At 46.1% G+C, this 22,947-nt stretch overlaps 6 protein-coding genes across 6 annotated transcripts; 2 read left to right on the top strand and 4 right to left on the bottom strand.

The window, feature by feature from the left end:
- The first annotated feature begins 935 nt into the window (after nucleotides 1-935).
- LOC128728807 (uncharacterized) lies at nucleotides 936-2,965 on the top strand. The gene is made up of 3 exons (XM_053822454.1): nucleotides 936-1,078; nucleotides 1,155-1,919; nucleotides 1,988-2,965. The coding sequence occupies exons 1-3, from the start codon at nucleotides 936-938 to the stop codon at nucleotides 2,118-2,120; spliced, it is 1,041 nt and encodes a 346-aa protein (XP_053678429.1). The 3' UTR covers nucleotides 2,121-2,965.
- A 194-nt stretch (nucleotides 2,966-3,159) lies between these two features.
- LOC128728562 (late secretory pathway protein AVL9 homolog) lies at nucleotides 3,160-5,875 on the bottom strand. The gene is made up of 7 exons (XM_053822190.1): nucleotides 5,804-5,875; nucleotides 5,251-5,723; nucleotides 4,907-5,068; nucleotides 4,676-4,818; nucleotides 3,992-4,633; nucleotides 3,715-3,898; nucleotides 3,160-3,634 (listed from the first exon to the last, which is right to left on the bottom strand). The coding sequence occupies exons 1-7, from the start codon at nucleotides 5,867-5,869 to the stop codon at nucleotides 3,160-3,162; spliced, it is 2,145 nt and encodes a 714-aa protein (XP_053678165.1). The 5' UTR covers nucleotides 5,870-5,875.
- Nucleotides 5,876-8,615: 2,740 nt separating this feature from the next.
- Nucleotides 8,616-11,591, top strand: LOC128728560 (IWS1-like protein). Its single transcript, XM_053822187.1, has 5 exons — nucleotides 8,616-9,829; nucleotides 9,907-10,267; nucleotides 10,334-10,623; nucleotides 10,697-10,811; nucleotides 10,903-11,591. Exons 1-5 carry the CDS (start codon nucleotides 8,616-8,618, stop codon nucleotides 11,023-11,025), a joined length of 2,103 nt encoding a protein of 700 aa, XP_053678162.1. The 3' UTR covers nucleotides 11,026-11,591.
- Nucleotides 11,592-11,635: 44 nt separating this feature from the next.
- LOC128728557 (carbonic anhydrase 7-like) lies at nucleotides 11,636-12,472 on the bottom strand. The gene is made up of 2 exons (XM_053822185.1): nucleotides 12,329-12,472; nucleotides 11,636-12,268 (listed from the first exon to the last, which is right to left on the bottom strand). The coding sequence occupies exons 1-2, from the start codon at nucleotides 12,470-12,472 to the stop codon at nucleotides 11,636-11,638; spliced, it is 777 nt and encodes a 258-aa protein (XP_053678160.1).
- Nucleotides 12,473-12,850: 378 nt separating this feature from the next.
- LOC128728556 (dehydrodolichyl diphosphate synthase complex subunit nus1) lies at nucleotides 12,851-13,980 on the bottom strand. The gene is made up of 2 exons (XM_053822184.1): nucleotides 13,635-13,980; nucleotides 12,851-13,566 (listed from the first exon to the last, which is right to left on the bottom strand). Exons 1-2 carry the CDS (start codon nucleotides 13,978-13,980, stop codon nucleotides 13,118-13,120), a joined length of 795 nt encoding a protein of 264 aa, XP_053678159.1. The 3' UTR covers nucleotides 12,851-13,117.
- Nucleotides 13,981-16,511: 2,531 nt separating this feature from the next.
- LOC128728861 (RNA-binding protein FUS) lies at nucleotides 16,512-20,637 on the bottom strand. The gene is made up of 3 exons (XM_053822510.1): nucleotides 18,793-20,637; nucleotides 17,009-17,244; nucleotides 16,512-16,943 (listed from the first exon to the last, which is right to left on the bottom strand). The coding sequence occupies exons 1-3, from the start codon at nucleotides 20,585-20,587 to the stop codon at nucleotides 16,512-16,514; spliced, it is 2,463 nt and encodes an 820-aa protein (XP_053678485.1). The 5' UTR covers nucleotides 20,588-20,637.
- Nucleotides 20,638-22,947: the final 2,310 nt, after the last annotated feature.

Genomic DNA, 22,947 nt, shown 5'->3' with positions numbered 1-22,947 from the left:
TTAAGAACATTACAAAACCAAAATTGTTTCCGAACCGTTGTTTTCCATTTGTTTTTGACCATCATATCACCATATAAATGTTTCAAAGCAACTTTTAAATTCACCTGGAGCACCACCTAATATGACTCGCTTACCATTCAAAACATTCGCACTGGGATATAAAGCGTGACATACCTTTAAATTATTTTGACAGTTGAAAGTGCATCGTTGACAAACGAAGATCAGGCCAGCTGCGACGTTTTCGAGTTGTGGTCAGTACCTGAAAGCATGTACACGGTACACCCGTAATACTGATAAAATAATAAGGACTAAATGAAAATGCATTAATTACATTTATATCCGTTTCTTACATCATATCTTAATTGCCTTTTAATGTACAGAATAATTTTATGATACTCTTATTTCTAAACGTTTTCTTCCCCATCGTTCATTTTACCATTGTATAATCCTCTACACTATTCATTATATCTGTTCATTATTTATTGGTTCATTCTTCATCCGATTCATTCTTCTACATTCGTTTTCAAAAATTTTTAACCAATAAATTACTATATTCAATTCTACGTCCTGTAATATACTCTATTAGTTCATGATTTTTTTTAATATTTGTCTTCTGATTGTGTACAAGCAAGAAAAAAGTTTCCCGACAATACATTATGAACGATATAGAAAAAACATTCACCCAATTCTGAACAATACTTCATAACATCAAGGCTGCTGCAGGTGTATCAAATGTCATTCTTAGAAGGCCGGGAGATTCTAATCAAAGTGTGCTTGTTTTTAAATTTTTAATACATTGCTGTTTGCAACATCGTTCCAAAAACGACACAAAAGTTATTATATAAAAACACCACTGTGAGTTATCGTGTCGAAGATCTGATGTACAAAAAGCATACCGAATAATTGTATAGCTTTAAAAAATCGGTTGTATCGGGATGAAGCGCAATCAATGGGGAGGTTTTAAAGATGGTTCTGAAGTGCGCAGGGAAGTTGGATCAAATGAAATCGTTCTAACATTGAGCAAATTGGACAAATTCCAGCAAATAAAGCTTCCCTATACAATTACTCGAGAAAAACGGTTCGTATTCAACGCCCACCCGGCAGTAGCATTTGCTGTTGTTACCCTTAACTTTGGCATTATTACTTTACACTAGCGTTCCACTAAAAAATCCACTTGTCACGCAAACAGTTGAAGTAATGAAACAAACCGAAATGATTCAGACTCTCATAGACACGTATTCAACCAAGTCCGGTTGCAACTACATCCTGAATCCCTGTCAACTAATGCCAACAGTCCATTTTCCTTCGAGCAATGTGGTAGATTTGACATGGACGGAAAAAATAATGCGCCCACTGTGGTTCGTAGCTCCCGCAAGCAGCGCATTTACGCGAGGGGACTCGAAAAATTACGTCAAACTCTCAAAACCGGTGGTATTGCAAGCCTTGCGCAAGGCAGCCTGCGGCCTCCTGTGCATGGAGGGATTCTCCGAGATTAATGATTCTGCGTTGATTATGATTGTCGATGGGTTGGATCAATATTTACGCCTATTAACGAAGTCGTTGCGGACGACACTGATCGGGCAGAACGAAGAGATTAGCTCGACGCCGACCGTGTTGATGGTCGAGCAGATGTTTTACAGTATCGGGCGTAGTTCCGTCTGCGAGTTGCACAATTACTTCAAACGGTTGATGAAGAAAAACCGTGACGAAGTGCGCGAATTCAAGGATATCTACCAGGAGTACGATCGCTTGCTGCAAGAAAACCAACTGTCGGTACAAAACATGCAAAAGCTGGGCGACCTGAAGGAAGAGGATTATATGAACTTTCTGGATACGCAATCGCATTCCTCCAATGGGACCACCATGGATGGTACAACGATGAATATTATAAATTTCATCAATGGCGAAACAGTGAACGGGTATAGCAAAAACAGTCGGAGCGTATTTATGTAACAAAACATAATGAGTTCATTTTTTCACCTAACAGATTCAAGGACATTCTTGAGGGTGAATTGCTAGAAACGAGCAGCACGCAGGATTCGTCGGATCAGGCCCATAGTCAACATTTTTATCAATCGGAATCCTCTTCCCAAGGATTCGTCCCGTCTGGCCAAGTATAGCAGTTTACCGACAGTAGCAGTGAAGAACCAACACTTGACTACCATCTGTGAACGAAATCTGTTAATTATTTGCAATTTTAACCGCTTGATCGCCCACAGTTTTAGAAATAATGCTCTCCAATAGACTGAATAATGGCACCTCGAAAGCGATTTTCATCCTGTATTGACAATTAATAGCAAATAATGGGCAACGAGCTTATTGTATAACACGCTTTTTGTTAAAGCATTTCATTTATTGAAACCAAACAATGTTACAATCATTTGCTTATTTTCGAGCTTCTGTTGTACGCGTACCGGCCAAATCTATAGGTATGCCAATTCTGTCCAAGGGAGTATGGTAAATGCAATGGCATCTGTTTCTTCATTCATGAAGTCAGTAGCAGATGTTACAAACAAAATATTACAGCAATATTTGTGCGATTTACACTGGACCAGACAATTTGTTGTCATTTCGATTATTTGATCGCTTGATGAATTGTGCCGTAAGCTAGCAATACAGGCTTGCGATGGATAGCCGTAAGTTTTATGTCTGTAACCTACGTTTCTGTTTATTTATCTAGCCGTAATAGCCGTAAGTTGTATGTCTGTAAACTAAGTTTCTGTTTATTTTACTTTCGCGAGTCTTTTCACGCGGTTCGGCAAATGCTGCATATAATTGTACATATCATACGCTTGGTAAGCTTATTTTCAGCCAGCTTTACCGCGATTTGAGTGTTTGTTTTTGTGTCAGTATAGCGATAATATATATTATTAATTCTTACGATTTAGCTATGCCTTCGAGCCCGTTCGATCACATGAAATACACGTCTATTTATATGCATAATGATTTTGGCGTTCAATGGTTCGTTTACAGCGATAGACCACGAAGCGAATGAACAGTGGTAAGTAAAGCCCTCTCGGTGTAGCAGCAAACGGATGCACGTTTGGTTAATATAAATACCTCTACTCTTCAACGCGCATGCCTTGATGAGATCCCTCGAAACACAGATGTGCCGTTTTTACAGCTATTGTTTTAATGTCGCAATATTCTCGATAGTCTCTAGTTAATAGATGGATCATCACGGTCGACGTTACATTCAGAAAGAACGCCAAGGAATGTCTGAGCGATTGGTCGTGCGTTCGCGGCACCCCGGTCCAGTAGCTCTGCTTCTCTTCCTATTTCGATCACACTATTATTGACCGGAAGCGAAGAAACTTCCGCGGTCACTATGACATGCTTCGCTGGAGGTGATACTTCCGATGCCACTACTGCCTCGTCCTGGGTCTCGTAATCCGCCTCGTCGTCCGCTGCTTTATTGTTTGAATCTTCCTCGCCTGCATCCTGGATCTCCGTCTCGCTTAATGGCCCGTGTTGTTCCGCGTGTGCCACCTGTCCACCCTGCGGTGCAGCCGTAAACGATGTCCACCAGCTGGAGAAGGCACCCTTGGCCGTTGTCAGGGCACCTCCAACCGCTCGACTCGTACTCGAGACGGCCTGGTTAAGTTTGCGTCCGCTTTCGCTGTTTTGCATCGTCCTGGTCGGGTACAAAAAGAGCAACGAGAAGTAGAATCCTCAAAAAGGAAATGAGAAAATCACCCACATTTCCGTACTCACTGTGCAAGACGCAGCTTCATATCCGCAACAGAGAGTGTGCCGGCAAAGGGATGGCCACCGACCAAACCATCGAAAGCGGTTACAGCCCCACCGCCGGTTCGTTCCCGCCAGTCGCTGTAGCAACGAGTCGCTTTAAATGCGCCCATAAAATGTGCGTTAAAATGTTCAATCTCTTTACTACCATCTGCGTTGGTAAATGGGAAGGCATGTGCATAAAGGTAAGTTAATGAAAGAACGAATTGATTGCAAAAAAGGGCAATAACAAAACGCAACGTACCCGAATTGAACGATGTTTTTAGTAACGCTACCATGTATCCATACATTTGGTCCCGTATCCAAGCCTCACTGCCCTCGGCATCCTCCTTTGGGTTCTGAACGTGCCTTACAACAAAATCAACGAAACGTAAATCTTCGGTACTCAGCTGAATTTCGCGTTTCGTGTCGGGATCGAGTACGTCAATCGCGAGTGCCTCAACATCGATCATAACGTCTGCAAGCTGGCGCTTGTGTTGGAACAGCACATTAGAGGCCCCTATGATGTATCCTTTAACGGAAGGATCAGTCAGTAAATCCATGTATGGCAGCGATATGTACGGCAGACATAGCTGGCCCTCGTGAAAAATGCGCAATGGAGCACCCCATTCGGAGGGCTCGATTGCGTATAGACTAGAAAAATTCGATGCTATCGTGTCGACGCTCGTTTCTCGCAGTAATGCGGGAGCTGGATCGATGGCATGCGTTTGTGCAGTGGTGCCGGCTGCAGCCGTTTCCATTGAGGAAGCCGATGAGGGACTGGAAGATGTTTCATCCACATGCGCTTCCTTTGCGCTAGCAATACTACGCGCATCGATATCATTCAGCTCGTCTGCTTCTCGCCCGTACACCATTTCTTGATGATCATGGCCTCTGTTTAATTCTACTGCTGCGCTACCACCGGGACCTGCCAGGACTTTGTCGGGACATACAACCGTGGGTAAGGCGCTGGGAGCAAAGTGAGGTTCCGCAATAGATGTAATTGCATTTATAGACGACGCATCAATACGGTGTCCTTGCTCTTCGACCGGTGTACCGAAAGTAGGCATCGGAGACATCGGTCGAGATGTCCTAAAACGACGAAACGTGTTAATTTGAGTCAACTTTGCTATCATATAGTATGAAAAATTGAAAATATAGAATGCGAATGGTCACTTACTTTACGCATGCCACCTGTTGGAAACCTTTGCTGATCAGCTCCGGATGAAGTGAAGTTATGCCAAGGATCAAGGCACACGTTGGGTGAACTGGTGATCCAAAGCATACGACGCGTTTTTGAAGCAGTAATAACTTAAATAATATTAAAATTTTGTGGCGCCATCTTGGATTTCATCGATCAGTGCAGCAAACAGACGTAGGAGAACAGCGAAAAGAAATGAATGTGAAAATTAAATAGCACAATTATGCCTTTTTTTCGTTGGAGAACAATCTCGCCAACGTTTCAACTTATTATTTGAAAGAGATGAAAGTTTAGCCACGAGATCGCTGGCTGTATGCACTTACTTGAGAAGCAAATCGCGCAGCGGCACTCCGACAAAATGTAATCGCGTTGGAGCTATTTCCTGTGGCTCTAAAGACGTTAGGCAGGCATTCAGCTGTTCGTACGCCTTCACCAAAATCTCGGTGGAGGAAAAGTCACCCTGTTCGAAAAATGCTTGCGCTATTAGCGACAGCTTTACCTCGACGTAACCATAGATTGGGAGCGAGAGAAGCGTGCAAACCGATTTTTGCACGGTGCTGCGGGTCAGATCTGCGGTGCGAATTTTGACCTCCTCCAGTGCTATCTGCCTGTAGCACGATATGCCATATATGGACTGTTGTGGATCGGTTAGGCTCGGTAGGTTAAAGCACACGAAATCGCTGTTAAAATTGTGTGACCCATCGGGTAGAGCGAGTGTGGGCAAATACTTCCAACCGGATGGGCACTCACTCTTGCCTTCGGTTCCACCGACCAGCGGTGGGTATGAAAATTCCACCTATAAATGATCGCGTGACACACACACACAAAAATACTGCTTAAATCTTGCAATATATTAAAATATACCAAAACTCATACCTGACAGCCTTTTTTGTGATGAAATCCTACTACGAGAATATGCAATACCGGTTTTTGGTTCTCCATTATCGGTTTTGCGTTGCAAAGGTTATTGTTCAATTTCTAGTTGCACAAAGTATTTCTCGCTGTAAAAGCCACTACACCATGTACTGCAAAAGGTTTTCACTACGCAGCTCAATTGATGATTCTGACAAGATATTTTTCGTGGCTTTTAGAAAGACTAGCACTTCTGCCAACGGACACTGTGGGTGGGTGAATGGTGTTTCATCGGTAATCTACCGACCATTTAGTCATATCTATCTCCTTCATGGGGAATTTAGTCCTGATGCACAAAATGTCCTAATGTACACAATCACAAAAGAAATCCTTGATCCTTATTAATGCCAGTTTGCAGGCTCAGTAAGCAGGTTTGCTTAAAACTATTGCGACAGCTACAAGCAACAAATCGAATAAAAACAATAAAAGAAAGATATTTTGCGAGAGCAATGACAGTTGATTCATTTGTTTATATCTTAAAATGTATCGGAGCGTTTCTAAAGGGTGTTGTTGTTCTTTGTTTTATGCACTATGTGCTATTCTTCTACGCTTACGGTTAAAGTTTAATTTGCTTATAGCATCAAAAATAACTGGTAGAACGAACGAAAAGTTCCAAATTTACTGATTCACTTTAAGAATGAACTTGTTAATTTTGAAAATAGTCAGGCATCGGATAACTGTAAAATGTTGCTTGGATGAGCTTTAGTTTATAAAGTGTTGGTCAGAATTTGTGAAACTTATTTTTCTCTATCATTTAATGTACAATATTCTATTATCCATTAACACCTTGCGTGCCAAACGTTTTTTAAGGAAAGTGCACAAAATACCACGATTCAAGCGTCTCTTGCACATACGTCAGAGCCAGGCTCTAATTCTTCACGTTCTACGTTTGTGATGAATTTTTGGCTTTTTTACGTTCATTCGTTTTCCTGTTTGGTCATAAATGTGATAAGCGGGAATAATAGCTGTTCTAAATATACAACAATTGCATTTTAAAATAAAGTGTTTTTGCCGTAACCCAAAAATGGGTGACATGGCATTCTAACAAATTTTCCGTTAGTCACTTTTTGACTGACATGGCACGCAAGATGTTAAGTATCGTAGAAAATTGTTTTCTCGCTTACACTCAATCACAAGACAAATATTCAAAATATTCATGAACTAATGAAGTCTACCCATGTATAGTTTAATATCAATATCTTATTATTTAAAAAAAAATTTAAGTTTTCGTCAAATTTCTGTTTATAACCAATTGGAAAAAAACAAGGTACAAATCTATATTATACAGGAGATACATTTCATGATTTTCAATACTCATTGGCAAAAAAACACATCCAATGTTTCAGAATAACTAGTTTTATAGGTACAAATTTATATTACACAGTTATTCATGATTTTTCCTTCCCCAGGTACCAGTTCTTGGTTTATCGTGAAGATTAGTTTTTTCACAGAATTTGTATTCATGTACTTTAACTATTAACTTTGAGTACCAACAGCTTCTTTAAAATATGTGTGCCGTCAAATGATCGATTTAGCATCCAGTGGTCTGTCAAACGTAAGACTTCAAAACATTCCGCTCGTTCGATTTCACTCGATATGTAACCTGGCCTTAACAAATTATCTGACTTTTTTGCTGACTTATAGCTGAGCAGCCGAAGCATTAGCTAATGTACAGACACACGGAACAAATGCGTATATACTATTAGTATGAATTTTAAATTTAAGCACGTCTGGCTCATTTAAAAAGTAAAAATGCAAGCTTACATTGTCTTGTATGAAAATAGGAAATATGTTGCGATTATCCATGGCTGCGCATCCGAATGCGGCAATGTTTGATGAACAATGTTTGGTTTAATAATCAAGCACCATAATACCTACAGCAACAATTTTTTCTTAAATGATATATATTTTTTTAATTTTTATAATTTTTGTATGTATGTTTTGTTTTATAATTTTTGTATTGTATGTATTGTATGTACATTCGTTGCTGTTGCAAGCTTTGCATTTAAAATTCATCAACTTTTGATTTGCACACAGCGTTAATTCCATATCATAAGTAAAATATGAGTAGTCATTTTTGGAGAGTCACTTGTATAACGGAGTCAATTCTGCTGTAAAGGAGTGGTGTGTAGAATATGAATACGTTTTCTAAAGATTTTCCAAAATTTAGGTATTACGTAACGGCTGCGGATATGACCAAATCGTGATTTTAAAAACCTCGTCACAGACTCTGACGTTTATTATGTCAAAGTATGTAGGATTTTGTGGTCGGTGTTTTGTACTCAACATTTTGGTTAATAATCGATACAAAATTGGCTATATATACTGTTTTATTGTACAAAATACTAATACCAAACGGACGTACTGCGAACTCAACGAACAGGTACGATATCTTTTGAATACATACTCCTAAATTTGCCCTTGCGGATAAGTTTGAGAGGCATCAAGCGTTGATAAAGGATAGTGGGAAGAAGAATAAGAAAACTGTCGGCTCCAAAACAATACAAAAGCCAATTCAAGCTCACTGCTTGAAATTGCTTGTACGAGCGTGTTTTACCCAGAATTATTTTGCGCTGACCAGTGATCGCAACCTCCCGTGCTTTGTACATTTCGACCGACGCCATTTCTCCGCGCAATCCCGACAGTAACGGTTCGATTTTTCCAAATATTTTCCGTGTTCGTGTTGTATTCATCAACGAGTTATATTATTTAATCTAATCATTTCGTCACCTTACACAGCAAAAAATCGTAAAACGTGTGATTTTACGCCTTCATAATGGAAACCAACGGTGACTCGATCGGAGTCAGTAAGCACCCACCGACGGATGGGCCGGAAATGGTGGAAGATGACGGCACCAAGGACAACGACGTCGCAACAGAGGACACGATAACGAACACAGAAGCAAACGAGTCGGAACCGTTGGAGGAGATCAAGGAAACAGCGACTCAGCCCATCCATGAGTCGACGGATGAAGACAAACCATTAGACACTGCGCCGGATGTTGTGGCTGAAGAGATGGCCGAAGAGCGTCGTAGTCGTAGTGGCAGCCGTAACAAAAGCCAATCTCCTGCACCGCCCCGCAGCCGTAGCGGATCCCGGGCCAGCAGTACCGGGTCACAAGGAGACCAGCAGCCGGAACGTCGTAGTCGTAGCGGATCGGTCGCAAGCGAGACCGGTTCGCGGAAAAGCCGCAGCGCCTCTCGTCAGAGCCGCCGTTCAGGTAGCGCCAGACGCAGCCGAAGCCGCTCTGGTAGCCGTGTTTCCTCGCACAGTAACGGAAGCCATCGACAAGCACGTTCTCGGTCTCGTTCCCGATCCCAGTCACGGTCCCGTTCTCGATCCCGTTCTCGGTCCCGCTCCCGTTCTCGTTCCCGCTCCCGTTCTCGTTCCCCCTCCCGGTCTCGTTCACGTTCCGGATCGGGTTCGCGCTCCCGGTCACGTTCCGGGTCCGGTTCCCGACACTCACGATCCCGATCTCGATCCCATTCACGTTCACGATCCCGTTCCGGATCTGGTTCGCGATCCCGTTCCGGTTCACGATCGCGTTCCTGTTCGCCTTCCCGCTCGCTGTCCCGTGCCCGCTCTCGTAGCAGCTCGCTAACGACCACGGTATCGAACACGACGAAATCCAAGTCTAGAAGCCGCAGCAACAGCCGCAGTGTAAGTCGTAGCCGTAGCCGTAGTCACAGTCGGAGTCGGAGTCATAGCCGGAGCCGTAGTCGTAGCCGCTCGTGGCGGTCGGTTTCACGCACTCGTAGCCCATCTATGGCTGAGGCACAGCAGACGGAGGGCGCAACAAGCACTTCACTCGGGGCCAAACACATAAAGCCACCGAAGCGCACTTCGCTAACGGATGATGACGACGAAACCGAGGCGGATGCTGGAACTGAACAGGATCAAGATAATGCGGGTGAGGCAGCAGAGGGCGCAGGTCCTACCGGTGGGGAAAGAAAGGATATTATAGACTCCGACGATGATGGCTCTGAGAGGTACGTGATCGGTCGCTTTTGATTTCTTTCAACGTCTTTTTTTTTTTAAAAATCCCTACATTTTGTCATCCCCAAAGAGGCCAGTTCATGTCGGACTTCGACATCATGCTGGCGCGCAAGAAGGAGGAAAAATCGCGCCGTCGCAAACGCAACGATATCGATCTGATCAACGACAACGACGATCTGATCGCTCAGCTGCTGCAGCAGATGCGCGGTGCGGCCGAGCAGGATCGCCAGCTCAACCAGGATGGGAAACCGGCCACGAAAAAGATCGCCATTCTGAAGCACGTGATGTCGCAGCTGATCAAGAAGGATCTGCAGCTGGCGTTTCTCGAGCACAACGTGCTAAACGTGCTGACTGATTGGATCGCACCGCTGCCAAATAAGGCGCTGCCTTGTTTGCAAATTCGCGACAGCATCCTGAAGCTGCTGTCGGATGTAAGTGGTTCAGCTACGACGGAAGGGTTTATGGAGCTTTAATTCTTTTCCCTGTCTCATCGCTAGTTTCCCACGATCGATAAGTCCTACCTGAAGCAGTCCGGGATGGGCAAAGCGGTGATGTATCTTTACAAGCACCCAAACGAGACGAAAGCTAACCGCGACCGGGCCGGGCGGTTGATAAACGAGTGGTCACGTCCTATATTTAACCTCAGCACCGATTTCAAGGCGATGACCCGCGAGGAACGCCAACAGCGCGATCTGCTGCAGATGCCCCGGAAGCGCAAATCCTCACCGGAATCGGCCACGTCGGCAAGCAAAAACCAAAAGGGACTGCCGTTCACCGAGGCAGATAAGTAAGTGCATTAGGGAAGGGAAGGAAATGTCTCGAGGAGACACTAACGCGCGTTGGTTAACTCGGTTTTCCAGGGGAGCGTTACGGCCGGGTGACAAGGGCTGGATTCAGCGGGCTCGCGTACCGATGCCGTCCGATAAGGAGTACATCGTGCGACCGAAGTCTAAGGTCGAAACCGACATGACCAGTGTAAGTAGCGTTCCCGATCGTGACCATGTCAACATGCCGTGGTTTCGTTTAACGCGCTCCTGTGAATAAAAACCCTCTTATCCCTCTATAGATTCCCAAGAAGAAGCTGAACCGCTACGAGAAGCATCTGAAGAAATTCATCGACCAGAAGAGACTGAACTCAACGCGCCGCGCTGTAGACATTTCCATCGAAGGGCGCAAAATGGCCCTTTAAATACCACGGGTTTCGGAGTGTGTCTCTCATCCTCCACATCCTTCTGTTTTATTTAACCTTATCACGGTGGACAGCATTGGACCAACCCGTTTCGGGGACATCCTTGCGTACGTCTACAGCTCATTTACGTTGAATTGGACTTTATTGGGCGCACAGAAGCAAAAGAGAGGCGTACCTTATTCATATCATTACTCTACCGGGGATGGTACCGGGATCGAACGTTGGTTAACTTACACACTCTTCATTCCGCTAACTTTGCTCACTGAATTTCTAAATGGACCACTGGTCCATTTTTACAAATTTTTGCCGCAACTTTTCTAAACGCGCGCCATCAGTAATGTCCCAAAACATCACAGACATTGACTCTTTAATGCCAACCTTCGACCCGCGCTATCCACGTCCTTTTCTTTCATTTATTATCCACTTATTAAAAACGACATAAAAACAGATTCAATCGAATGTATAACAATATCATGAGTAATTGTTTTTTCTTCACCACTCTTATTAACGGTTCCGCTTGCTATGATTTGGAGAGACAATAAAAAGTATGTACCAACTGTTGTACAAACGCGGAGATCAAGCTCGATGTTGGGAGTTTTTCTTTTTATTGCTACAGTTTTGAGTTCGCCGGGTTTGAGCTGTGGTTCCGAACAAATACGAGCCCTGCGGAAACGGTCGGTGTCTGAATCGGACGATAGTTGCTTCCGATGGCCATCGTTCGCGATGGGTTACCGGAGAACCGGTGCAGTCTCCGGAAGGCATCCGTTTGCCTGCAGGATACGTAAATCGGTGTTCGGTAAACGAGCCACGTGACGCTTTCGGAATACGGAGCGGTAGTTAAGGAACCCCGGTACGTGTAGTAATGCCGCTTAAAATCCTGGCTTGTTAGCCAGCGAAGACAACCCTGCGGAATCGGTGTGACCGTACCGGGTTGGTGCACGTGTTCCAGAGCCCGTACGAGTGGTTCCAACGGATCCCAATCCGGGGCGCTGCTGTCCGCTTGGAACAAAAACGCCACCACCGCAAGACCATCCGGTTGATCACGAGCATCCATAAAGCTGCCGTATCGGGCGTTATAATGCACGAGGTGTGCCTCCATTGAATGAGTTCGTCCTTCTAGGAGATGCTCGCAACCGGCAGCATCATCCGGTCCCCAGTGAAAGTGAAGCTGCTCGAACACGTACACACCGGTGAGTGGTCCACCTACAAGGAACGGATCGTGTGGTTTCCCACTAACCGTGAGCTGTTGCAAATTGAGAAAGTTTAGCAGGATAATACGCGTAAGGACATACGACGCCCTTACCACCGCCGTTCGTCCGTCATTAGCCAGCATTCCCGGACCCCGATCGTGCCAGTGGCCAACGTACTGCAACGGTTCTGCATCGTCCACGGTGAGTGCATGGCTTTTTAACAGGTTGATTGGGCTCTGGACGGCTGGATGATGCATTTTCTCTCCTCACCGAAGCACAACCGTGTACTGACGGTGGTTGTGGGCCTCTTTTTGCTGCCGGACGTGAAAAGAAACTATCGGAAATCGATACCGCAAGGCATTGATTTTCTTTTCAAGCCGCAAGTTCACCTTACGAACGCTTTCTCCGTTGGGTCGAGGAAGGGGTTTGAATTTTAAATTAATTTAAAGTACGGCGACTTATCGGGCAGGTGTATGTTTTAAAAACAACGTCATGGTAACGATGGGGATCATTTTCAACGGGTGTAACGGATATTGTCATATTTGAGCGGGGGTACTTTAAGACGAACAGGAACAAATCAGTTGTAATTTTAGTAACAGAGTGTAGTTTAATATACACAGTACATTTGCGGGCATTTAGATTGTACCAAATAGCTTAACACCGATCGGTGGCTTTTGTTTAATTTTGAAATAAATGCTTTACATTCAACAAACTAACGGCCGAAACAAGCGTGCTTTGATTCCTATATTACGATACTTCGAATAGCTCTAATTGACTTAAACCAGATTAGAGCGTGCTCATCGAGCACTGCTCGATTGATTTACATTTCTTTTTGGGATCGCTATAGCCCGGTTGGTTCGTCGGAGCGTTCCATTGGCACTCCCAACACGTGACGTGCTCCATTACGTACCCAGCCGTTGCTCACACTTGGCATATTTCAGCAGGCAATTAACGAAGTGCAGCTCACTGCAATCCCTGAGTGACCGCTCGAGCTGCATAAACTCCGTCAGCCGGATCTGCCAAGGTAGCAGCCCGTATGTGGAGCAAATGTCCCCAAAGTAAACGGCCAGATCCGGATCGGGGAGATTGTTCCGCGACGCCTGTATCCGGTTGTCGAGGAACTCGATGCTAACTTCAGATAGTGTGAGGTCCCGCCGCCGTACGGATTCTCCAATCGAGCGGCTTAGGACCACTAATCCTTGCTTGCCGTCTTCGGGCGAGAGAAACGTCACCGTCGTTCGGCCAGAGGTTTGGTCGGCTTGGTGCGGGGACCACACAATACCACCCGTTCCGTCCGGCAGCACGTCTCCTACGCAGCGTCGAATCTTCTCGTGGTTCTGCTTGATGGTGCCTATCGTGAAGGTATTATGAGAAGTGAGATTAAACATTTTCCGAGCGAGCTACACCGACGCAACTTGCCGTTGTGATCGTAAAAGCTGACGTAATCGATGCCGGCAGCGTGTGACCAAAAGATGAACTTAGCCAGGTGCCGATAGTCTGGCATTTCCGGCCCGAGCAGTATCACCAAGTGCTGCGGGATCTTGGTCACATGTTGCAGCTCCTTCCGGACGAAATGCTGCGACTGCTCAAGCCAGTAGACGGCTGTAACGTTTGCCGACCAACGTTGGTTGGACAGGATCTTACGGCATCGCTGGAGTAGCCGCAACAGTTGCTCGATCCAGGTGAAAATGGCGTGTACCAGCATCCAGATCGCACTGATCAGCAGATTAGGGCTTTCCGGTTTGTCCCCCGTGCCGGACATCATTTTAAGTGCCACCGGGTAGCCCACGGAATGGTGCGAGTATTAGCGATTTTTATTTCCTACCGTACGGTTGACAGCTATGTGTTTTTATTTTGTTTACATCGTACCCGTAGCCGACGCAATCAGCTGTACGAACTGTCATACGACTGTATAACAGTGCTGATAAACAATTGTTAATGTCAACCGAAAATTTCAAGTGGATGTTCTTATTGGAAAATGTTATTTCTACTGAATAAGCATTTAAAAAATATTAGGCAGATATAGAAAGAATAACGATGAAATTCATGAGTACATATGTCGGTGGAAAAACTGCGTTTATTTAAGGAGAAAATACGAACCCAGATGAAGTTACTAATTCTCGTTTCTCATTCAGCAGATCAATGGCTGGCTTGTGCAGTCTACGACGCCGTTACTGGTGAACCAGAACGATCAGAAGGACATGATTTCAGAAAAGCTACACATTTGCAATATTAGCTAGATTGTCCCGTTGTATATGGCGACACAATTCCTTCGCAACAACGGAGCATTGCATTCGCCAGTTTTGTCGTCATCTTTTGCGCCAAACGATTCCAACGCAACATGCACATGCTGACGTATCACTATTAATCCCACGTTTATTCGCTCAGCCAGAAAAGGCGTCATACTAGCATAGTATATAAAAAAACATAACTTAATATTCACTGATACTACTACTCTTGATCGAAACTATTTCCGTGTTTAGCCTGCAATTAACTTAAAGTTAAGTATCGAGTTAGTTTTATCGGATCGTGTTCCTAAATATTCTTCCTTCGTTTCTATGATTCATTATACTGCGAAAATTAAGTAGAAACTATTTTGTATGCACGTATTGGTTCCCTCGCAAATGAGTGTACATATAGTTACAATTAAAAAAAATATGAAAAAGTTGCCTTCGGTGTGTCTGCATTTGGCTTCCTTAATTTCGTGTTGAATTGCATTCCCCAGTACGGGAAGGCCTACCGAAAAGACGCAGAAGACGGCCTCTGCTTCGAAGCGCGGTGTGTAAGTCTCCCCATAAAATGAAAAGGATCCAGAGCATTTTTAGCCGCGTGTCTGAGGGGTTTCACGTTTTAGTATTGGATTAGGTATCTCGGGTGAGAATCATTATCCTGTTTGATTTGCCGTGTATATGAGTGTTTGTATGTGTACGTGTGTTTAGCGTTTGAGTCTACGTTTAACTTTTTCCTAGAAAAAGCCCGAAGTCCTGGCTTTGTCGGCCCCCCGGAACACGCCAAAGTGCTTTCCGGAGCGAAAGCCCTTCTCCTCCCTCCTCCTCTCCACCACGCCCTTCGCGTTACTCCCATTAGTATAGTTTATCTTACTGGTTACACTCTTCCGCCGGAGTACAAGTAGTTTAGTGTCTATAGCTTTGTTATGTGTTCCTGTTCGTGGGTATCCTACTTTTTTTTTGTTTCAGTTCATTACGTGAGGAAGCGATAGTTGTTGGCTGAATGGGGCCTGGGAGGGAGGGGCACGAACCCGTTGCAGAACAAACAAAATTGTCATACAAAACCCGTGGTTTTACGATTGGTTTCCTTCCGTTTTTTTTGCTCGTACCAGATAGCCAGAGTCAAGCCGCAGCCAGCTGCGCTATTACATATACGTCAACCGGTTACGGCTGCACTGTTATACGTCTCGTGGTTCTGGCTTTCGCAATAAACGGCAAACAACCGAAAACTTGTTGAATGGTTTTTAGAATGACAGTTATTTGCCACGCACGCGGTTCCATGCTCCTGGTTGGCCTCCCCCTAACTGTCCCAAATCACAAACACGCTGATTTTACAATACGGACGTGGATGGAACGCAGACGGAAGTTTGGCGGTGCTTGCTGCAAGCGTGGCGTCACTTCCAGCTTCACGGGTTCGCTCCGTTCGCTTTACCGCGTTTTAATATGTAACAGAAACTAATAGCGACAAGGGGGTTAATGATTACATTACTGAGAACTAATCGAAATTGCTATCTCTTTCCGCAACTCCTGCTCCTGATCGTCAAAGAAAGTTTCCACAGGGAACAAAACGTCATTCTTGCGTCGTTTTCTTTGCTTTTTTTGGAGGCTCCCTAAACCCTTCAATGTCACCAGCATTCGAAGTGCGTCAGAATTCTACCGTGGGAAGCGCCTAAAAACGCCAATCTTAGAGTCGACCTTTTTCGTCACAAACTGAGCGATGGTTGTTGATTTTGTTGCTTTTTGTAGCTCCCAGACACACACACAGCCCGTGTCGTCATTAGCCGCAGCATGCGGGGTTTGGGAGTGAGGGGATCCTGTCTGTCAGCTGATTATTTAAGCAAATCAGTGGGTGTAACAATCCTTTTTTGCTGCCAACGGTGCCTCGCTGCTTACGCCTTTTCTGTCCTTCGAATTGTCGCTTGGTTTTCTCCCCACTTTCTCCACCGCTCACTCTGTTGTCTCTCTTTGTATCTCTCGCTATCTATCTCGCCAGCCCGCCTTTCTCCCCCCCTCTAGCTATCGCTTTCACAGACGTTCATTCACACGGGCAATCAGAGCCCTGCTCCGTTTAATAACCCGAACCGAATCCTCGGCTGCTGATCGCATTACCATTACCGACCGAGCGTTGTCCGCTTCCTACGTTGCCCCGGTCAGCACGCTGCCCATATCCGCCACCACCACCACCGCTTCCTCCACTGCCCCGATTGCCCCCGCTACCACCGCCAACATTGCCTCCGCCGCCGCCCAGACTGCGCTGGCCGGAACCTCCCGAGCCTCGATTTGACGAAACGCCACCACCCTGACCGCCCGGCGGCCTCGATTGGCCGGAACCGGTGCCTCCCGAGCGGGGCCCATTCGCGCTAGCGTTTCCACCTCCCATACCACCACCCCCACCATTGCCCATGCGACCGCTGCCTTCACCCGGTCCGCGAATGCGCGTTTTCTTCTCCTCCACGTTCAATTTCTGCCCGTCCGGTGAGTTTTCGGGGAAGTAAAGTGGCTACAATAGAAAAAAAGAAAAGGATTTTAGTTCAAGGATTCGTAGGAATAAAGCAGCTGGCTTACCATATTCGCCAGGCAGGTTTGCACCGAGCTCGGATCCTCGTAGGTGATAAAGCCGTAATGTGGTGGAGTACGCACGCCCGGCATTTTCTGTACGGATTTTGACATGATGCGCAGGTCGATTACGGTCCCGAACTTGCTGAACAGCGTCTTCAGCTCGTCCTCTGTTGCGTGATGCGGAATGTTACCGAGGAACAGCTGGTGATTGTCACCAAACTGTGACGACCCCTGGCGGCGATCTGGAAGCACGACAAACACACTTCCGGTCAATGACAGTTATTTTTTTAAAAACCAAACCCAGGTGGTTAAAGCTGTCGCTGTTCGTGGGTTCAAAAAAGTAGCCATATTGGCGAGTTTGTGCGTGAAACGGGAGCAAATGTTGAGATCTTCACGCCCAAAGATCTAATCTAGTGCGAAAATTACGAAATTTGGATTATTGCCAACTCTAAAATTGAAATAAATCTCTTTCGACTGCTGTAATATCAACGGGGGTTTGTTCAGCGTGGAGACATACAAATAATAGTTCTATTTCTCTCGTTTGAGGAAGGACATTCTTCACAAACAAAAGAGTGTGTTTCTAGAATTCAACTAAGCAATATAACGAGGAATTTACACGAAAGGAGAGGAACCCCAAATCTGCAGTTTTCTAAGCTCTAAAATTGAATGTAGTTCATAAGGAGTGGATAAACTAGTGTTTTGAAGGTTTGATGAATGAAGGGAAAAAATGATTTGATTAATGAAGGGAAAAGGGAATTTTAAAACACGTTATTTGCCAAATCTGCATTTTTCTAAGCTCTGAAAATAAAAGTAGTTCATAAGGATTGGATAGCTACAGTGTCTTTTAATGGTTTGTTGAATAAAGAGAAAAAATGGTTTGATGAATGAAGAGAATATGAAGGGAAAGGGAAATTTAAAGCACGTTAATTGAGAATATTTTAATTTTTCTAAGCTCTGAAAATAGAAGTACTTCGTACGATTGAATAGCTGATGTCTGTTGAAGGTTTAATAAATGAGAAGAGAAAATGGTGAGATTAATGAAGGTTTAAATGAAGGAAAAGGTAATTTTAAAGCTCGTTAAATGTGAAAATTTTGATTTTTCTTAACTTTGAAAATAAAAGTAATTCATAAGGATTGGGTTTACTAGTGTCTTTTGAACATTTGATGAGTGACGGGTAAAAATGGTTAGATGAATGAAGGGAAAGGGAGATTTTAAAACACGTTAATTGTAAAATGCTTCTAAACTCTGAAAAAGTAGTTCGTAAGATTGAGTTAGTTAGCTAATGTCTTTTGATGGTTTGATAATGAAAGGGAAAATGGTTTGATGAATGAAGGGAAAGCGAAAATTAAAACACGTTAATTTCCAAATCTGCTTTTTTCTAGACTGTGAAAATAAAAGTTGTTCATAAGATTGATTTTACTGGTAACTTTTGAAGGCTTGATGAATGAAAGGAAAACCAAATGCCAGCATGAAAACATGTTTGTACCGTCTGTCGGAGATGTTAAGTGGATGTAAATTTATTCGCGGTGTTGTAAACGATGCATTGCATCAAGGAACAATGTACATTTTTGAAAATTGATCGCATAAACATTGGCTTCACGTTCAGTGGAACGTGGGAAGGAAATATAATAAAAAAAATATAGGAAATATAATAAAGTGACGAAAAATTTTCCGTGGTATTGGTAATTTCACTCCATCCAATTATTCGAGGCCCCAATATTTTCGCCAGCAGTGAAGGCCATTTCTAGTTCTTCAATTGCTCTACACAAACGATACATATAATACAAACCTTCGATGTCGTTGAAGTTTTGCCGCGAAAAGGACGACTGTCGACTGTCCTGCTGGCGTAAACCACCACCACTTCCCATGGTGTTGCTGTTCGTCCCATTGCTACGGATCGATCGCTGTGGTTGTGATCGTTGTTGGGTCATAGAACTGCTACTACCCGATCCCAGCCCACCTCTATCATCCTGCCGATCTGACGCGTATTTGCTGCCCGCTCCTATCACCCCCACGCTACCACCATTCACGGTGCTACCGCTCGCCCCGGACGGTGTCGGTGAAAGGATGTCACGCTGCTGCCGAGAAATCGCCGATCCGGCACCATAACCCTGATGCTGATGCCCATGACCGGCCGATTGAGAGGAAGCCTGTGTGGCTAGGGACACTTGCATGGCCGAGGCGAAGCTCAACGGTGTTCCGGCGCTAACACCCGACTTAACAAGGTTCGCGTAGGTTTTCGGTTCGAGCGACACCGGCGGTTGTGGAGGCGGTTGTTGCTGCTGCTGTTGCTGCTTGCCGAAAGCGCCACCAACGCCAGCGGAAAGCTGCTGCTTCTGATGTAGCGAGTGTCCCTTATGTCCTTGCTGTTGGTGCGGTTGCTTATCCCCCTCGTTTCCGCTGGTTACCGATGACAGATCGTTGAGGTTTAGAGAGCTCTTTACCGGATCGGGCTCGTTCAGGGCGGACAGTTGAAGGCGGGTTTGCTGCTGCTGTTGCTGTTGCTGCACCCCTCCTCCCTGCTGCTGGACAAGACCGAGCGTTTGATTGGCGGTTGGTGATTGCGTTTGAGTCAGTTGCACCGGATGTGGCTGCTGCGGACCGGAAGAAAGCAGATGCGATGGTACACCCAGCGGTGGTTGATCGAGTTTGCCAGTTTTAAGCGTCGTTTGCGGATCATTGGCCGGTGAGAGAAGCACGGCAGCGGCGGCGGCAACAGCGGCCGCAGCTGCGCTACCCCCGTCCCCTGATCCGACCACGTTCTTCAGCAGGCTTTCGTGCAGCCCGTTCAGTTGCTGCTGCGATACGGGCGTTTGCGGGCTTTGGCCAGCCTGCTGCTGGGACACCGTCGATGAGGACGAGTTGGTTGCGGGTTGGCCACCATAGGTGGCCACTCCCGGAAGTAAACCCGCCCCGGAACCGATGACGCTCGAAGGATAGTAGAGTGTTTGGGGGGCGTTTTGCGAACCGTGGCCAGTCGGTTGACCCGGTTGGGCCGGATGTCCGTGCACACCGACGAGCCCGGAAACGGGCGTTGTACCGGTTCCGGCGGTACCAACCAGCTGCACCGCTTCACCGGTGGGATCCGTACAATCCGCACCACCCAACGGGTGCACTACTCCATCCTCATCCGCCCCGTTCGCCCGTTCCGCACCCTCATCCAGCTCGTCGTCCGTGTACACGTCCTGATAGCGGAAGATGTCGTTGTGCACGTAGTACTTCTTCGGCGACTGCGCGGCCAGAACGAACGTTTGCGTGAACCGGCGCATCGGTTGGCCATCGTTCGACAGCTCGCCGGTCACCTGCACCACCACACCGTTCCCGAGCGTGGCCTGCGAATCTACCTGGCTGATCTTCGCGTGGCAATCGCGGAAGTTCAGCTGCTGGATCTTGCTGTGTATCTGCTTCTGGCCGATCACGAGCGCCGTATCCTGGCTCTTCACGTCCAGCCCGCCATGGACGAAGCTCGACGAGTTGTTGTAAAAGCGGTGCAGGTGATCGGGCGCCTTGTTCAGCAGGGTGTAGTACTGGCGGACGAACTCGCGGCCGACATTTTGCGGCGAGGGTTGCGCATCCATCACCATGTTGGGCGGGTGGGGGATTGGGGGATTTTCCGGCGATGGGGCGATGGTGTGTGTGTCCTGGTGCGGGTGGTGGATGATTGGTGATACACACCGACAGAGAGAGAGAGATGGTAAGAGAGCGAGCGGCCGATGGGTTCTCTCTCTTTGTCTTTACGAAGAGTGCTAGTTGTGTGGTATGGAGAAAACGCATGAATTAATAAACAAACAAACAAACAAATGATTTACAAATTAACAAGTTAACAAGTGAAGCAATCAACTCAGCGCTATAACCGTATGCATCGTGTCTCCGGAAGATGCAACCATTTCATTAGCCGCTTGAATGTCGCGAAGCTCGATAAAAGTGGTGGTGTTTGAGCAGGCACGTGTACTAAGGCGGGGGCACCGCTGGTTTCCAACACCCACCCTCACCCTCTCCCAACAAGATAAACGTGCAATCCAAAACCGGCAACAAAACGACCCTCAACCGAGGTCACCCTCTCTCGTAAGCTTTACACCGATCCCTTTGTAGTCTGGTGGCTCCCTTCGCCATTGGGGTTTTGCAATAAAACTTCCTCCTTTTGCCCCATCGCAACCACCACCTCTTTTCCATCACGCGGCTAAAATGTCAACAGCCCTTTTTTCTCGACGCCATTTGTACCTTCGGGGAAATGGAAGCCAATTTTACGCTGATTTTGTTCGTTGCTTCGATCCTTTTCTTTTCTTCTCGTACTTAAATGTCGCACTTCGGTTCGAATTAAGGCAAACGCACACCCTTGCAACAGCTCGTACTAATTGGCGGCGTAATTGTGGTTTTTTGCTAGCTGAAGTTTTGCTTCCAAAAAGGCGTCGATTTGAAAAAAAATGGCAGCGTTTAGGCACCGTCACAGAAGAAAGCTGAGAACGCATTAGACGTCATTCATGCCAAACGCGGCATCTGCCGCCGCTGTCAGCGTGGTGTGCGTGTACCTGCGAAATGTTTTATAGCATGTACACTGTCAATGCGGCGTGTATGCATGGAACAGTGCGCACCGCTATAAACGCGCACTGGCAGCACTGCCGACAACAAAAAAATGCTTCATTGCCGATGTACAACAAACTTCACCGGTTCAGGTAGTGGGCTCTAGCCCGTGCGCAGCATGGTGTTGTATACTTTTTTGCTCTCTCTCTCTCGTCTGCTCGCTTATGCCTGCGTCCGTTGCTGCGAGTGTGTCTGTGAGATCGGCCTACGGCTTGGTTCTCATGCACGGTGGGTTTCACTAAATCGCACTAGGCGAATCTTTTTCAATGGATGAACGCGCACGTGTGTGTGTGTTGGGAACGTTTTGATCTTTTGCATTTTTACGCTTCTTTTTACGCTTCCCCTCTCACGCTGGTGTCTTCTTTTGCTCTTCCTACCGCATGTTTCATTGAGGCGTTTTTAACCTCACACCGATGGTTGCGCTTTTGTTCAGGAGTCTTTTTCATCCCTCACCCTCACCCTCTCCCCAAAACGTTATCCTCTCCATGCCCCCCTTTCCAAACCCCCACGACTCGTCTTGGATGGCGCTTTTCTGCGTGTTTTTTAGGCCCCTTTTTCTACAGCACAATGGTAATGGTTCTGGAACGCGTGGAAAACTCAACACGATTGATTGGGAAAACCCGGAGCGAAAGGCCACCCGCCTCCCACTCCTCATTTGTGGTCCACAATTAAGTAAGTTGTGTGAATCGCACGCAACCGAACGCGTCGCTAAGCAGGCGTCTTTCCGACGTTGAGCGGCCCAACACGGGTGCAAAACACACAAAAGGGGCCCGACTTTTCCCTTGAGGGAAAAATCCATCCACGAGGAAATAAAGAATGTTGCGTTTTGCTTGGGTTAAAAATAGGCAGGGGACGGGATGCGTCCCGCCTGCAAGAGAACGCACAAGAAGATGGCAGGGGAAAAACCGCATGAGCGCACGAGAAGGAAGCAGTTCACTGACCTGATATTAAAGATATTAGCATTTTCAAGGAACTCATAGTCCTTCGCGAGCCATTTGGGCGATTTGAGCGGGTCTTGGGGTGGAAAGAAGAAGCACTTCTAGAGGGAACTTTTGTTGAACAAAAAAAAAGAAAAGAAAACGACTGTCTGGAGGCAAGTGCTCTGGTAGATAGGCTTGGTAAACGTGTCGGGCAGAGGAGAAGAATAAAAAGCCAACATGCCGGAAACGTTGCGGCCTTCTGGGGCAAACTGAGCATGTATTGGAGCTTAGCCGAATGTTACTACAGGCTACGGTTTAACTGTGTTTTTCCTCCCTCAACCCAGCCTACAGCGTAGCGAATTTTGTAGCAAAAGGATAACGCTACTTGCCAGGACGCTCGTGGGCAGACGAGCAGACAAGTTTCAGTCACAACTTCACGCTAG

The sequence above is a fragment of the Anopheles nili genome, chromosome X (genome assembly GCF_943737925.1).
Source record: "Anopheles nili chromosome X, idAnoNiliSN_F5_01, whole genome shotgun sequence".
NCBI classification, from domain to species: Eukaryota; Metazoa; Arthropoda; class Insecta; order Diptera; family Culicidae; genus Anopheles; species Anopheles nili.
This window is presented reverse-complemented; position numbering and strand designations above follow the sequence as displayed.

What these genes read in the sequence shown, in the direction of transcription:
- LOC128728560 (XM_053822187.1), top strand. Translation starts at nt 8,616, where the DNA reads ATGGAAACCAACGGTGACTCGATCGGAGTCAGTAAGCACCCACCGACG. An exon ending in CCGTTCACCGAGGCAGATAA is followed by an intron (nt 10,624 to 10,696) that starts GTAAGTGCATTA and finishes TCGGTTTTCCAG; the next exon opens with GGGAGCGTTACGGCCGGGTG. An exon ending in TCGAAACCGACATGACCAGT is followed by an intron (nt 10,812 to 10,902) that starts GTAAGTAGCGTT and finishes ATCCCTCTATAG; the next exon opens with ATTCCCAAGAAGAAGCTGAA.
- LOC128728562 (XM_053822190.1), bottom strand. Translation starts at nt 5,869, where the DNA reads ATGGAGAACCAAAAACCGGTATTGCATATTCTCGTAGTAGGATTTCAT. An exon ending in ATCACAAAAAAGGCTGTCAG is followed by an intron (nt 5,724 to 5,803) that starts GTATGAGTTTTG and finishes GATCATTTATAG; the next exon opens with GTGGAATTTTCATACCCACC. An exon ending in CGCCTTACCCACGGTTGTAT is followed by an intron (nt 4,634 to 4,675) that starts GTCCCGACAAAG and finishes GTAGCGCAGCAG; the next exon opens with TAGAATTAAACAGAGGCCAT.
- LOC128728861 (XM_053822510.1), bottom strand. Translation starts at nt 20,587, where the DNA reads ATGGTGATGGATGCGCAACCCTCGCCGCAAAATGTCGGCCGCGAGTTC. An exon ending in AAACTTCAACGACATCGAAG is followed by an intron (nt 17,245 to 18,792) that starts GTTTGTATTATA and finishes TCGTGCTTCCAG; the next exon opens with ATCGCCGCCAGGGGTCGTCA. An exon ending in AAACCTGCCTGGCGAATATG is followed by an intron (nt 16,944 to 17,008) that starts GTAAGCCAGCTG and finishes TTTCTATTGTAG; the next exon opens with CCACTTTACTTCCCCGAAAA.
- LOC128728556 (XM_053822184.1), bottom strand. Translation starts at nt 13,980, where the DNA reads ATGATGTCCGGCACGGGGGACAAACCGGAAAGCCCTAATCTGCTGATC. An exon ending in CAGCTTTTACGATCACAACG is followed by an intron (nt 13,567 to 13,634) that starts GCAAGTTGCGTC and finishes CCTTCACGATAG; the next exon opens with GCACCATCAAGCAGAACCAC.
- LOC128728807 (XM_053822454.1), top strand. Translation starts at nt 936, where the DNA reads ATGAAGCGCAATCAATGGGGAGGTTTTAAAGATGGTTCTGAAGTGCGC. An exon ending in ACAATTACTCGAGAAAAACG is followed by an intron (nt 1,079 to 1,154) that starts GTTCGTATTCAA and finishes ACTTTACACTAG; the next exon opens with CGTTCCACTAAAAAATCCAC. An exon ending in AATGGCGAAACAGTGAACGG is followed by an intron (nt 1,920 to 1,987) that starts GTATAGCAAAAA and finishes TTCACCTAACAG; the next exon opens with ATTCAAGGACATTCTTGAGG.
- LOC128728557 (XM_053822185.1), bottom strand. Translation starts at nt 12,472, where the DNA reads ATGCATCATCCAGCCGTCCAGAGCCCAATCAACCTGTTAAAAAGCCAT. An exon ending in ATGACGGACGAACGGCGGTG is followed by an intron (nt 12,269 to 12,328) that starts GTAAGGGCGTCG and finishes AATTTGCAACAG; the next exon opens with CTCACGGTTAGTGGGAAACC.